Source organism: Centrocercus urophasianus, unplaced genomic scaffold (assembly GCF_019232065.1).
Source record: "Centrocercus urophasianus isolate 14NV4802_14NV808 unplaced genomic scaffold, USGS_Curo_1.0 seq_11, whole genome shotgun sequence".
In the NCBI taxonomy this organism is placed as follows: Eukaryota; Metazoa; Chordata; class Aves; order Galliformes; family Phasianidae; genus Centrocercus; species Centrocercus urophasianus.
The window spans coordinates 17231295-17247061 of record NW_024884253.1 but is presented as its reverse complement, the minus strand read 5'-3'; the positions used below and the strand labels follow the sequence as shown (position 1 = coordinate 17247061).

Here is a 15767-nt window from a genome sequence, read left to right as displayed (position 1 = left end):
CAAGTTCAGGTGTTGTCAATGATACGTCATTTTTGTGGGGTAAATAACCAAAATTAGTTTGTACTTTATATTCTCACTTCCTATAAATGACAGTTAAATGAGACTAAATTGCCTATCTGTTTCCAAATGTCACTTACAGGCAGCTGCTTTTTGAACTTCAGAGATGCTCACTTAACAGCCCAGGTATTGCTTTACCTCCCTGTTCTATTTGTAGTTAATGTCAGTGCAAGAAGTTCTTTATTTCTCTGTCTGGTTTTCTTCTGGGAAATTAGGGATATATGTCTCATTTCAGAATGGACCTTCAATTTTTCTAACCTACCTAAGGTGAGAAAAGGAGGCATATTGCAGTTCCCCAATTTCCAAACAGTTTTTAAACATACTGTTCTGTAAAACTGCTGAATACGTACCCATTCCTAAAGCACAGTTTCATAGCAAGCAGGCAGTGCTAGGTGGTTGACATTGTTACACTGACCAAATGCTCTCCTGATTGAGCAGCTGTGAAGGCACCAATAATTCCTAAGTGACAAGAGAGAAGCTGTTGTGGTGAGAAGCAGGCATTGGCCTGAGCAGCAACTGATGCTTGTGTTGCTGAGAGAGTTGTTTGGAAAACAGATTGCTTTTGCAGAGAGTTGCTTGGATAACAGTGATCTTGCAGATAAATTATTTTTGAAAGCTGCAGTAATTTCTTACTTAATGCAGGCCTTGTTGTGCTGAGTACAGGGATGTGGTAAAAACAGTTTTCCTTTTGGTATCTGAAAGTACTCTGAGCTTCTGAATGAAGTGAGCTTTTTGCTGTAAGACTGATGACAGCATCCTGACTGACAAAGATGCTTCTGGCTTTACACCTTGTCTGTAAAGCTCTCTCCCCTTCTCAGAGGGTAAAAAAGTCCAGTTGGCTTACAGAGTTGCTTGCACATTATTGCACAAGCAGAAGGGATACAGAGGGGTAGTGACCCTGTAGGATGCAGCCAGGTGTGTTGACTTGTTTGGAGATCACAGAATCACAGAATCACAGAATTGTAGGGGTTGGAAGGGACCTCCAGAGATCATCGAGTCCAACCCCCCTGCCAAAGCAGGTTCCCTACAGCAGGTCGCATCCAGGCAGGTCTTGAACATCTCCAGAGAAGGAGACTCCACCACCTCCCTGGGCAGCCTGTTCCAGTGCTCCATCACCTCACTGTAAAGAAGTTCTTGCGCACATTTGTGCAGAACTTCCTATGCTGCAGTTTCCGGCCGTTTCCCCTTGTCCTGTCTCCACTCACCACTGAAAAGAGTCCGGCCTCGCAGATCTGCAGAGGCCAGGGATATTACTGTGGTGAGGAGCCTGAAGGACTGGTACTCAGTAGTGCCTGGCATGAACTTCTGATTTTCAGTAAGGTGCAGCATCTTGCAGTCTGAAGTCTTGGGGATGCGTCTTAGGAACCACCCTTAGGAAAGCTGGGACAGGAAGAAGTTTGCTTTTTGCCTTATTAACTGTTCTCTTGTATTCTGCTGCTGTCCAACAGCTGTTCACTTTTAAGAATAGCCTGTATAATTGTCAGTCTTTCAAAGTTGCAGTGGATAGTCTGCCCCATACAGAATTATTTTTCTCTATCCTGATTTTTCAGGAAGCCTGAATAAGGCAATTGTACTGCAGAAACTAAGGCGTACAGACACATAAAGAGTCCGTTGCTTTTGTGTGTGTGTGTATATACTACCTTGGTCTCTATAAAGACTGAATCTATCCATTGGGTCCTGCTCCACTGTGTGCAGGGATAACACCTTGTCTCTTTTTGCTTCCTGTTGCTCTATCAGAACGAAGCAGATGTAGGTGAGGGTGCTTCAATTAGAGCTACCAGAGATGTAAACAGCAAAACCCTCCTAAATTTCAAGAGGGACTGACAGGGTATCCATGTCCTACAGGTTATTATTGCCTTCCAAGAGAAGGAGTAATAGGGGGAGAGGGGAAACAAAGAGAAGAGAAGGGAAACTGAGTATACGCAAAACATAGGATCCACGGAATGGGGCTGTGGAGCAGGAAATAAATTTGGGTGTGCTCTTGTTCAACACCTTCATTAGTGACCTGGATGAAGGGATAGAATGCATCCTCAGCAAGTTTGCTGATAATACAAAGTTGGGAGGAGCGGCTGACACCCCAGAAGGCTGTGCTGCCAGTGAGACCTGGACAGACTGAAGAGATGGACGGGAGAGGAATCTTTAAGAGGCTTAACAAGGGCAAGTGTAGAGTCCTGTACCTGGGGAGGAGTGGCCACACGTATCAATCAGTGCAGGTTAAGAGCTGACCTGCTGGAAAAGAGCTTTGCGGTGAAGGACCTCAGGGTCCTGGTGGACAACAGGTTGGTCACAGGCCAGCAGTGTGCCCTTTTGGCCCAAAAGGCCAATGGTATCCTGGGATGCATTAAGAAGAGTTTGGCCAGCAGGTCAAGGGTAGTTATCCTCTTCCTCTACTCTTCCTTCATGAGGCCACTTCTGGAGTGCTAGGTCCAGTTCTGGGCTCCTCAGTTCAGGAGGACAGGGAACTTCTAGAGACAGTCCAGTGGTGGGCCACAAAGATGATGAGGGACCTGGAGCATCTCCCTTATAAGGAAAGGCCAAGAACCTGAGAAGGGAGCTAGAGAAAAGAAAACTGAGAGGAGAACTCATCAATGTCTATAACTATCTTAAAGATGGGAGACAAGTGGATGGGGCCAGGCTCTTTTCAGTGGCAGCCAGCAAAAAGATAAGGAGCAATGGGTACAAAACAGGACACAGGAAGTTCCATACAGATATGAGAAAAAACTACTGTGAGGGTGATGGAGCACTAGAGCAGGCTGCACGCAGAGGTTGTGGAGTCTCTTTTGGAGATATTCAAAATCTGCCTTTTCTGTGAGACCTGCTGCAGGGAACTGCTGTAGCAGGGGGTTGGACTTGATGGTGTCCAGAGGTCTCCTCCAACCCCTACAATTTTGTGGTTCTGTGAATGTTAAGGCAGGAATGTTTCAGTCTGTAGGGTACATCTGTGGCTCTGACCTCTTGAGGAAAAGCCTTTATCTAGAGGGGCAAGATTTCAAGCTTCTGCCAGGGTAAAAGTCTGAGGAACACAAAAGAAGTGATGTGTTATCCAAGAGAGTTGTGGGCAACCGGTTTAAATGGATTTTGTATCCATTGTTTGTTTTCCTGATTGAAATGCACAGGCTGCTACATCTGCAGTAGTTCTCCTGACATTTCTGCTCTTGGAAGCTTTCCAGATTCTGATTGCTTATGCTATTTGTCCTTCCATCTTAAAAAACAACAACAACAACAACAAAAAGCCTCTTTCAGAGAAGAGTCCACATAAAAATTGCTGTAACCCATGAATTTGCTTACCTGAATTTTACTTGTGTGTTCCTTCTGTCCTGTATTCATGGTGGAAGTGGAGCAATATTAATGGAAAAATATGAGACGGAAACAAGGAGATTAAGACAGGCAAATCTCTAGGGTGCTGCTGTCTGCTTGGCAGCAGGTGGAGGAGCAGTTAGGCACGGGGAGCTGGAGACTTGCTGTGCTTTTACTGAATGGCTGCATGTGGGAACAAAATTCAAGAGAGATGGCAAGATTTGGTCGGAAGAAAGGCGCAGTTTATTGTCTGCTGAGCTTAATTTCAGATCCCTAATTGTGCACTGTTTGCGTGGATGTGGGGATAGAGGAATGAAAAAGTCTGTATTGGGTCAACGGTGTCTTTGTTTTGAAACCTGGTGGTGCACAGAAGTGATAAAAGGAAGAATTGTGGTTTTTCTCTTCTTTTATTTTTTTTAACTTTGGTTTGGTTTTCTGCAGTTCTGAAGTGCTCTGTCTAAACCTTGGAGCTGCACCTTGACTTCTTAGCTTAGTTCTAGTGGGGCATGGTTTTATCAGTGACTGCTTGTGGAGCAATAGTGAGTGGCTAAATAGTCCTGTCTGTGTGACTGGTGAACTGAAACACAGATGAATTAGCTAGAATGTCAACTATAGAAAGGGAAGGATGAACGAAGTCATCCTTTAGTCTCCTGCAAGAAACCTTAGGATGCAGATGGGGGAATTAGTCTGAAAGAATGGTAAATCCCACTGTATTTATGAACGGAGAAAAAAATGAGGGGAGAAAGGAAATAATTGGACCATTGTGACTACAATGTGCCTACAAATCTAGTATCCAATATACAGGTACAAGTTTAAAATCTTACAATTTGACTGATGATCTCATCCACAGTATATTATGTACTGCATTCTAAAGCCTTGAAATCCTTTCTCTGACAGCCTTGGAAGCTTTATTTGTGCAAGAAGAAGCCTCTCAGAAGTATGAGGGGTCCTGCAATGCATATTGAGTGCATTTGTGCAAACGTGTTTTGGTGTAAAATTGATTTGTGTTATCTTACTCCCTGTAGCCACTTAAAAGACATTAAATTTCCTTTCTAATGTCTTGAAGATCTCAATTATACATTTAATTGCTACCCAGAAGGCATCTTTGAGAGGAGGATACAGTGAACACACGGCTATTTTAAAATGCAAAAGCATGTTAGTTAAAAAGAGGGAAATAAGGAAAGAAATGTCATCAGATAGCAGTTGGAGGTATTTGGGAATTCTGCTTTGGTTAGTTCCTTCCCAGGTATTACAAGTAGAACTTGACTATGAAGATCTCAACCCTTTCTTTCTTTTTTTTTTTTTTTTTTTTTTTTTAATAGTTATATCTCTGCTAGAAGCTGTATTTTAAAGAAATATGTACTCACATTGTAGATGTAAAATGTTATAATTATAGTGCAGGAAACCAACAGAAGTAGCAATTTGCTGCATTACAATTTTCTGTGATGGTACTGCTGCAATTTCCCAGTCATTGAAATTCTGCTACTGATGTTTGATTAAATGGGAAATCCTGAAATGGCTGACCAAAATGCAACAAAATGATTTCTTTATGCTTCTAAAATGTATTAAACATAATTCTTAGTGTTAAAAATGCTCCATGCAGTGCAACAGCTCTCCTGTTTGTTCATAGGATTGGATCCAGTAACTGAATTTCAGAGTATGAGTGCACAAAGACCTTGGTCTGGTGGTGTCTTCAGTAGTGTCTTAACGCCTCACAGAAGTGCAGTGCATGAGTCTTTCTATAAAAGCTGGTGAGGGAGATACGGCTTCCCCAGCTGCAGTGGTTGGAGGATTCATTGGAGCCACAGACCAGTTTCTGATGCAGACAGTACATATAACTGTGGCTGTGTTACAGTAGAGTTAGATCCTCTGGATTGGAACCCAGGCCACTTTCTGATATCCAAATCTCAAACTGCCCCCTTGAAAATCCCTGTAATGCAGTTCTGAATGGATTCAACTCCATAAATGGTTCTTTGTAAGCTCTCTCAAGATTTTAGATTTTTTCTCTCTTTGGTACTTCCCTGACCTGATGAAAAAATGATACTCTGTTGGGAAGAATTTAAGGTTGCTCAGTTGTAGCTGATGCATCTATGTGGTCAGTGCCCTGCTAACTTCTGCATTTCTTCTCTCAGCAATTTCTTGTGTTGTATATATCCAGTTACTTTCTTCTTACAAAATGTCAACCATTCGAATTCCCGATTGTGTAACATTGTTGTTTTCATTTGGCTTAGGTTCAGTGAATTCTTTTTTCATGTGCTTTGGGCATGTTTTACATTTGCTCTTTTCTCTGCCATTATACCCATTCTACAGAAAGTGTCTTCTTTTGCTTTCTTCATCTAAAATTTCACTTCCTCTATCTGAATAAAATGAGAATTACTAGATCTTTTTTTCTAGGTGGTCTATGCTTGAGTGGAAAAGAAATTAGGTTGGTCTATGCAGGGATTGAAAACCATCTAATTTTGTGCATTGTATATGTTTGGCTGCTGAGACATCAGGACTGTTCCATTTTGCTTGCTGAGAAAACCTGATATTGAAATAGATCTGTTGACTTTACCCAACCTAACTCCAATCAAAGACAGCTTTAATTTAATATATACATATATTTTTAAAGGACTGTTTTCCCTTAAAAAAATAGAGACTAGCCAAAGTAGGGCTGTGTTTCCAATTTAAATGATATATACTTTTGAAAGAAATTGTTTAGCTTTCTTATTATTTAGCTTTCCAGTTAAACTCAATGTTGTAAGTCACCATTACTTGACCCATTTACTATTTAGCATGAAAAGAATCAAAACAACAAATCATCGAAAGGATTTGTCATCATTAAAGTACCTTGAAACGATCTGAAATTATTCTGTTCCTTCTCTGCTCTGCCTCTCCCTCTGCTTCCCTCCCACACATTCTTTTACTTTAAAGCTTTATTGCTCATTCTTACTTAAAAATATACATATATATATGCTGTATTATGGGATGGAGATTTTGGTCCCTTAAAAGGCTTTTTTTTTTTTTTTTTTTCTTTCACATCCTGTAATTGATTTTCACACAAGGGAATATAAAATGACACTGACCTTATCAGCTTTTTACTGAGTTATATAACGTCTTGGTTTCTGGAAGATTTCATCTCTAAAAAGGTGAAGTCACTGCAGCACAGATGAAGAAGTCAGTTCTGGCACATAAAATACTGTCTAATCTTTTTCTACCTGTATGCTACATGCCCCATGGGTTTATTTACAGGAACAGATGGTTAATTCCTATCTCTTTAAAATTAAAAGCTTAGTATTCTATGAATATGTATACCTTTATAAATTGTTGAATTCCAAACAGTTGTGGGGTTTTTTTTTGTTTGTTTGTTTGTTTGTTTCTTCACTATACACTGTAGAATGAACTGAATGGGAGCTGAAGGAGCTCGGTATTTTGTTTACATAAATTGAGTATTACGATGTTATAAATGTATGTCATTTGTCATCAAGTGATTTTGGAAAAGCTGTGGGGCTGGATCTGTGGGGGGTCACTGTAATGATCAGAACCGAGACAGACACTGCAGATTGCTTCATGTAATGCAGATTCCTACTGCAGAGCAGGAACAGGCTTTCTCTCTGATTTCAGATATCTCCAAACAAAACTTTTGTTGCTCTAAAATATTTCTGTAAAAATATAAAACCAGCATTAATCTTACAGCCAAACTAAGCCAGTTCCATCTGTTTTTATTTACCAAAACCTAAAGTATTACCTTGTAGAAAATTATGAAAATATAAAGAATTGCATAATCCAAAGGTATTCTTCTAGGTTTTGACTTCAGGTGAAAGCTTAATTTCTAAGCCTAAAGGTGGAAGGCAATCAACTGCAGCCAACTTTGAAGCACCAGAGCTTTCAGGCTTAGTGGGGAAGGAGCTGCTGCTCACTATAGCTAGCTCTTTTGCCTGCACCTTGCTAAGTTACCTGCAGGTATTCATACAGATGCAGGTATTCATGCAGCTGGCATTTTAAGGAGAGGACCCTGCTTGGCACATGGAGCTGGAGCAGAGCCACTCGTACACCCCTGCAATAGGCTGGAGGGTTTGGTGCCAGCTGGCCCTTTCCCATCTGCATTCAGGGAGAGCTGGCTCCAAGCTGTGCCTATTTCCAGTTTGGATGGACAAAGGGGTGAGGTACTCTGCAGCCTTTTGCCTTTTCTATTATATTGTTTGCAATAAAGACTTAACAGGTTTTAGTAATGTTGTTTGTAAGCTCCTAATGTGGCAAGAAGTTAGCCCCAAATTTACTGTGATCTGAACTGAGTACAGAAAAATGCACATAGCAGTTGAAATGCATGAAGAGAATAGGATATAGTTCTTTTCCTTTTTATCCTCTTGATTTGTGTTCCTAAATTCTTCCTCTCCCTCTTACTTTTCACAAGTGAAAGATTTTACCTTTTTGTTCAGAAGAGCAGTTAGCAAGGCTTAGCCATAATATTTTGATTTCCTGATGGTTACTTTTCATAGAAGATTAGCCAAGGAAAAAAATCCCATGTTGTGAGATTACTTAAAATACATCTTGAAATCCTGCCAATACTTCATGGACAAAAAATGCAATTTACTGATTCTTACTTTGTGTTTAGACTAAAAGTCACTGATTTATATGTAGGATTTCTAAAATCTTGACAGTTTTACTGCATGCATCTAAATTGAGCTTCTATGTTTCAGCTTACATGCTGTTTCCTTACAAATGCTGATCAGGTGGTTGTTTAACAGCTCTGCCTTGGAGCTGAGCTCTAGTTAGGAAACTAAATGCATAAATGCCTCTAAACTTGCTTGGCTCATTTAACATACTGCAGCCTCATTTGTCATCTGAGCTCTGGTTTTGATGTCTTCCAGATGTGTTTAAATCTCTCCTTGGCTTCTCTTTCGCTTTTTGTCAGATGCAAGCTCCTTATCTCCTCATACTAGCCTTGTGAGTCTGGTATCAGGTCCTGGGGATCTTTCACCTGACGGTGCCAGCCTGGCCTTGAGGTGCCTTCTTCTGAAATGGGGGAGAAAAGCCTCACAGTGCTGTGGAAAACCAATGTACAGTGCTTTTTTATTGGATTTTTCTTTAAATAATGCCATTTACTATGATGCTTATAGATTGCAAGTGTCTGCAGTGGGTGTAGTTGCAGTGCTTATAACAATTCTGCTCTCTGGGCTTACTGATTTAAGAATAATAATATAAAATTCTGCAGGGCACCTGTGTTCTGCAATCTTTTCTTTCTGTGTTTCATTTTGAGTGGAAAAACTCAGGAAGAGATTGCTGCTTGTCACAAGTGTTTATCTAACCAGTGGCTCAAGGGAAGAGTCACCTATTTTCTCTGGTGGGGGCATGTTGTTATGTTATGGTTTTAGGCTCCCTACCTTTGAATTTTAGCATCACCACCTGCTGCCTGTACAGCCCCCCTGCACAAGGGAAAGAAGAAACAATACCTTAATACCATACTGGTGTGCAGTGCAGCCTGCACAGCAGAGGCTGGTCACCACTCTGCAGTTGTAGAAGTGAGGTGTGGGGTGCCTGCCAGCAGTGCTGCTCCTCTCCCCATGCCTTCTGTACTTCCTCTCTCTCCCCTGATGTCTACCCCCTGTGTGCAGCTAAAAGGTAAAGAGGATACTCAGAGTGTGGCTGAAGTGCAACGATCCCTTTCATACTGTGGCACTGTCAACATGGCACATGTGGGGACCCCCTGTGGCATTTTCTCCTTTCTCCTTTTGCTGTCAATGTGTTCTTTCCTGTTTGATCCACCAGCGTTATACTGGTGAGTGTCCCTAAAGGTTTGGGCAGCCTGTCTCTGAGCGTACTGCAGAGTGCAGAGCCAGGATTAGTGGTCTCAAGAGTCCTCCTCAGGACTGTGCCGTTACTGGAGACATCCCAGCCAGGAGTTCAGGAACAGGAGCACAAATGCAAGAGATGTCTTGAGAGGAAGTGAGGAAAAAGCCAATAGGCATTGTTTAGCTTCGGCCTTGGGCAGGAACGCATTGCTTACTGGGAGCTGAGCCATAGGGCAAGGACCTTCCCTGGCCTGCACCACCAAAGGCACTCACCCACCTCTGAGGCTTTAACTGTTCTCATTAAGGCAGTGGCTGATTTCTCAGAAGGCCTCTGGATGTTCTGCAACACAAAGAAGCAGATTACTATTGAAGTGTTTTTATGGTACAGTGTACTGGTTTGGTAAATAACCACAGAAGAATGCTAGCTGCCTCCTCTCCAATCTCAACATGTGCATGTGCCTGCTGAGGCTTCAACCAGCCGTAGCCTTTCTGTTTTCTAATTTCTTCTGGTGCTGCTAACACATGGCTCTGCTTCTCTGCCTACCGTGTGGCCACAGTGTCCACATGAATGTGGGACAGCCTGGGATCCACAGTCCCAAATGTGCAGGCTGATTTGGGGGCTTGTAGAGGAAATGTTGATAACAACTTTGCCATGTTCCTAATGTCAAGTGAAAACAGAAAGCTATTTGGGGTTGGTCTGAGCTGAATACTTACAGCAGGAGGATCTCCTGCTATAAGGGTAGGAGGGCACATTTGTTCAAATATAAAATAATCCTGGATCTTTGGTGGCTTTTTTCTCCCACCTGCTATAACCTTGGCTAACCTAATTTGAGAATCAGAAGTAAAAAACAAGACAGGTACTTTCTCAAACCTTTACAACTAGTGCCCAGTGAAATTCTCAAGAAAAAGTAGCTTGGATGTAATAACAAAGCAGTATGTTTTCATGGAAGCGTGTGTTATATGGAATAGAATGGAATAGTTCTGTTGGTAGGGACCTTGAGAGACCATCTATTCCAACTGCCTGACCACTTCAGGGCTAACCAAGCATATTATTAAGAACATGATCCAAGTGCATCATGAAAACTGACAGGCATGAGAGAGGAACTACCTCTGTAGGAAGTCTATTCCAATATCTGACCACCCTATAGTAAATAATTTTTCCTAATGTCCAGTCTGACTTTCCCCTGGTTCAGGTTTGCGTTGTTCTCTTGCCTTCTATCAATCAAATAATAGTCAATAAAGCCAATCAATGTAAAACTAATTTAATACGATCTGTACATTTACTGTACATTTCATTAAAGTGTTAAAATTATTCTTCAAAGTACCTGAGTTATGAGTTGAAAGACAAAAGCTAAACTCTCTTTTGGCTATGATGATGGATGATTTCTCATTTTACCTAGTTTTTAACTTTTCTTTGACAATTTAGGTGCTTCCAGAGAGATTTATCTGATATTATTATATCCCACAGAGCACTTTGAGAACCAATTTATGTTACTAGCAAGGAGAAATGTTAGATGTTTCAGTCTCCTTGAGGAACAGCTTTTGCCTCTCTTCTCTGTAAGAAGAGAAACCTTTCTGGTTTGGTGCTATTTGCTTCATATTATGACAGTAGCTTGTTGTCTTGTGAGAATTTTTGGAAGAATATATTACAAGTACATTGCAACTCTATGTAATCAATACTGCAATAGTATGAAAACATAATGTCTCTACAATTTGGATTACCCAGGTGTCTCAGAAGGGTATTGTTTACTTGCAGTTCCAGCTGCTACTCTTTATCCAGTCTTGCCATTGCCTTTTATTTAGTGAAGACAGCGTGATGCTTCCAAAGACCTCTAGGTATTAAATATCTTTTTCAGTTCTGCATCTGTGTAATGTTCTATGCCTGGTTCTTAGAAAAGTGAAGCAGCAATAATACCTTCTACGTGGCAGCCTTGTAGACCAGTGCCAGGGCATGAAGCTGATGCCTTTGGGAAGGGGCACTCTGAACCTCAGTGTGAGAGAGAGTCTGGTGGCTTAAAAAGAGAAAGGGAAACTACATTTGGGAGAGGTTATGAGAGTTTGGATGAATGTCTGTGATGTGGAGTCTTCTGTCCTGGACTAATCCCTACAGTGTAATGGCAGGTCACTCAGTGTCAGCCTCTGTACTGTGTCCAGCTACTTTTACTAAAGATGGTGGCTCTTGCTTGCAGCAGTAGGTCTCAATTGTGTGCAGGCTGTCCAGCATTCCTGTGCAGTATGAGGGTGGCATGTCACACTGTGACAGCACAGGGTGCCTGGCTGCAGGAGTGGAGTCTGTATGTTAAGGGAAGTGCTTAAGTTGTTTCCGCATGTACACCTCAGGTTGTGTGAATTACTGAACAAGGCAGAAGCATGAGCAGATTTGCATTTTTATGTCTTAGGGCAAGTGTATCCACAGCACAGTTTTCTTCTAACTTAAGCAGAGGCTGCCTACTGCGTTGATGCTTATTTGCAGAGACGGTGGAAGTGGAGTACACAAATCTGTGCTGCTGTAAGAATGTTGTAGCTTCCAACCTCCTGTGCTGTCTCTTTGAGAAGTTAAAAGACCCCTTTGCTCCCAGATTTGACTACATAAATATATGCATGTTATGATTGCGTATATTGTGCCAATCTCAGGAACACTGAGCACCCTGGGGTATTGCTGCTGACTTGTAAACAACTCAGAAAACAGTCAAGCCTAAGGTTGGATTCAAAAAGAAATGTGAATGCAGTTGCCTAAGTAAAAGGCTATGGATAAAGCAGTTTTGTTGATGTACAAATTACCTGCAGTTAGCACTGAAAATAATAGATGTTGTGATAAAGTTAAATACATTACACAGAAAAATGCTACAAGCTTATATGGCTTCAGTGCAGATGAGGAATTCCCTGTGTCTCAAGATACGTAATGCAGCCCTGAGACCACTGGTACAATATGTGATCCTGTCAGTGTGAAATTCCCTTGGTGAGGTTCAGTGAATGGGATCTTGGTGCTGGTTGCATGTAATAAGAGATTTCAGAAACAATGCCTTCTAATCAGGTGATGTAAAGATTTTCCTTAGTGATACAACCTTAAAATAATTTGGACAGTTTGAATCCCATCCTTATAAGTAAGGCAGCATTGCATATAATGCAAGAGTATTAATAAAATAATATATAAATAAACAAAAGAGACAAATATGAATTAAATTGAAATTACAATCACTTTAAAATGATTATGCAGATTTTTTGTGTGCAGAATGTGACAGAGCTGGAAATTTCAAGACCCATGCAAATTGTACTAAAATAGATCTGCATAAAGCACTGGAAGAGCTTTTATGAAAATGGAACTAGTGGGAGTTATTTAAATAACAGTATAGCAGCTATTAACAAAATAGCGAGATCCAAAATAGTAATTTACTTTACACATCACTTCTAAAACATGTCCGGAATTAAGATAACTGTCAGCAAATAGCAACCCACTTTTCTCAAAACTCTAAAAGAAAAGATCAAGAAATTTTCATACCTGACAAAACACACACTCTAACTGCTGAGCATATTATTTCCACCATGTGAAGCAACTGTAAAATATTATGCAGTCATGGTGAAGCCATATGATCTTGAGCTCGTAATCATTACGAAACTGAACACAAGAGAAAACTAATGAACTATCTGCACTATGACTATCTGAGATATTATGTGTGTAGCATGATTGCTGCCATCTTCCTCCCCATCATCATCATCATCACTGCCCTCCACACTGCTGCATACCTCATCCTCCTGTGAATGCATGTCTCCAGGCCCATTCGTGGTGTGTAGAGTGCATTGAATCCTTTGCCAGCGGACTCACTAATCTTCTCTCCCAGGCAGTGAGAATGCCTTGTCCCACTTGAACCACAAGCGGATTCTGGATTCTCCCGCTTGGAGTTAATGGATGTAACCTGGCAGCAACCAATCTATATGTCTTCTGTAAATGATCCTCCAAGGGTTTACCTGTAGCAGTGCTGTCATGCTCCCAGGAATAATCACAAGGTTTGTGTCCATTTCTCTAAGTCTCTACTCTGTGGTGTTCCGCCGAACACATTAGGTTTGAGCTTTGTTAAGGAGGCTCGGGCTGCCTATTCCAGACACAACAAACCCAGTTTTCAATAGTTCTTCACCATTTCCCTTGCCACCCACAGAATGATGTGTGATGGCCGTTTTCCTGCATGTGCTGCAACCGCGTCCCTCACAATGACTGGGCAGTGGAGGGAGGATGGGTTTGCTTTGCTGCCTGGTGTTTTGACCACTGACAGCTCTTGTGTCTTTAATTTGCATGGTAATATTTGATAGTGTGTGTAAAGGAATGAAAAAGAGTGTTGTAGTGCTTGCTGCACAAGCTCATTTTTGGCAGAAAACTCTGGTTCCCCCACTGTTTGCTTTCCGGAAGCTCAGCTCGATGTCGCGTTGTTGATAAATGCGTACCGCTTGGAATTACTCTTTGGGCTATACAGATGTGAATTAATTCCTAATTCTTTCCTAACACCACCTGTGTGAAGGTCTTTTTATATTCTACCGTTGAATGATCTCATAAACTACTTGCGTTATCAGAAAACTGCATGTTTCCAAAGTAACGTTCTTTTCCTTGTTCACTGGTGGGCGTTTTTCTACCTGCTCTTTGTTGTTTGGTTATGTTTCCCTCTTCATAATGACCAATTCAGACTTGGATTACAAGTGTGGGTGCTCTGGTGTAGCATGTTTAGAAGTGTGGCATGTGCGGTGATGTCAGAGGCAGAGTATGCACCAAACGACTGTGAAACCCCCCTGCCTTCCTTGGTTCAAGGAAGTGCTCTGCAGAAGGGTTGTTTTTGTGTATACACGTGTGAATTTGATAACCCCTGATGGATGTTTCTCCCTTATATGTGTAATTCCTTCTAGTCCTGAGTGATACTCCTGGCCTGCACAATTTCTGCTGTGCAGTTATGTGTAGCTCAAGGAATTACAACCTTTTGTTGTACTTTTGATTTCAAACCTGCTGCTTGCTTTCCTCTGTTTCCTGCTGTGAAAATGGTGACAAATTGTTTCCTGCTGTTGTTCCCCATTTCTGATGGCTGTGGAGATCCCATCTTGCTTCTTGCATTTTGCCTGTTTGTCGCCACCACTGTGGGTTTCTGTTTTGATCTGTGTCATTCTAATTCTGCTATCTTCTCTTTGTGAGTGCATGGCTAGAGCTGCAGGTGCTAGTTGAGCACCAGTAGACCTACATTGCATTGCCTTCTGCTGCAGGCGTGCAGAAGGAGCCTCACGCAGAACGTGAAGCCAGGCTGGAGGAGCTGGAACAGCCACAAGTCCTTACCTGATGCATTGCAATTGCAATGGCTTTCCCAAAGTGCTGGCCATGTGCAAGGGCAGGTTTCTGTGGAGAGTTGAGAGGATAACAGGGAAATGAAGTAACTGGTCTCCCCTATATGAGTGAACAAGACTTTGCAGTGCTTTATTGAAAACAGAGGAAGAAGTTTGTTTTCCAGAATCAGTTACATCCTGGCTTTGATATTGGATTAAATCACATTTCTTTCTAGAAGGAAATCAAATTCCTAACGATGATTTCTGGGTGTTCAGTAATACCACAAGAAGAATAAGCATTACTCTTCAAATGAATGATTTTGTTTCTCCTGTTAACTGTATGGTAAAATCTCAGGAATTCTCACAAGTGGCTCAGGGACTGTTTTATATTCAGTAGATGAGTTCGGCTTTCCTCCAAATCTTTGTCACAGTATGGGGTTTTTACTTAGAAATTCACAGAGATCAAATTGTACATTTTCCCAGCCCCTGGGATGCTTTGTATTCTGGTTTGTTCCCACCATACATGGTTTAAATGCTTTTTAATTTTTTCTTTTTCCATCTGGAAAAGACTGCCAGCCATGTTTGCTTCAGCTGCTTTCAAGTTCTATTTAGATAATAATGCCTTAGTTTTCCATGGTGCTTAACAAAATAAATAAAAAAATAAAAATCCTAATGGGATTCAAAATCCTGATGCTATTGAAGCCCATAACAGACTTCCCAGTAAACTGGCTCACTCAGATTTCATGACTTTCCATATGCACTGACCACCCAGAGTCCGTAGCGGTGAGTGTGTGACCACCCAACAGACTGTTTGCTTTTTGAGGGAATTGTAATAAACCCCCTCCCAGTGACCCACTACTGGAGGTGCTGCTGGCCAGGAGCACGTAGAGCTGAAGCCATCTGTTAGGCTCTCTGTAGGATGTGCTAGAGAACTTTGCAGTTGTATGGAGAGGAGCTAAAAGGGAAACACAGTTGAAGTTGTAAAACTTGTCACTATGTATGTGCAGACATGTATCACACAGCCCAGAGGTGCACATTCCTTCTGGACTGCCTAGTGGGCAGATCACTGCAGGAGCTGCAGGGTGCTGAGAGGCAGATGAGGATTTGTGCTGCTGCCTGGTAGGTGGAGCACTGGGGTGGCTGCCCAGTAGGGCTGCATTAATGGCTGCATAATGGCTGCATTACTGCAGTCCGTGGCAGCTGTTCTGGGGAAGAGGCAGCAGACATAAATGGAGCAAATGGGTTTTTAATGGGCTATTAGCAATAGTGCAATTGAATTACACAAATAGATGTGTGAAATATGTGTTTTTGACAGGGCTATCTAAAAATGAGGCGCTGCTCAGCTGT

At 41.7% G+C, this 15767-nt stretch overlaps 1 protein-coding gene across 7 annotated transcripts in view; it reads left to right on the top strand.

The window, feature by feature from the left end:
* OXR1 (oxidation resistance 1) overlaps nucleotides 1-15767 on the top strand; it is a 240229-nt gene that overhangs the window by 103301 nt on the left and 121161 nt on the right. For 6 of the 7 annotated variants that reach the window (XR_006171679.1, XR_006171680.1, XR_006171681.1 and 3 more), the window contains one exon: nucleotides 12965-13130. The exons of the other annotated variant lie outside the window; for it this stretch is intronic. Coding sequence is in view for 3 of the 6 variants with exons in the window: in XM_042836460.1 (XP_042692394.1) it covers nucleotides 13072-13130 (59 nt within the window). In the remaining 3 variants the exon portion in view is untranslated. Of the gene's footprint in view, nucleotides 1-12964; nucleotides 13131-15767 lie in introns of those variants that run through there. 7 annotated transcript variants of the gene reach the window in all.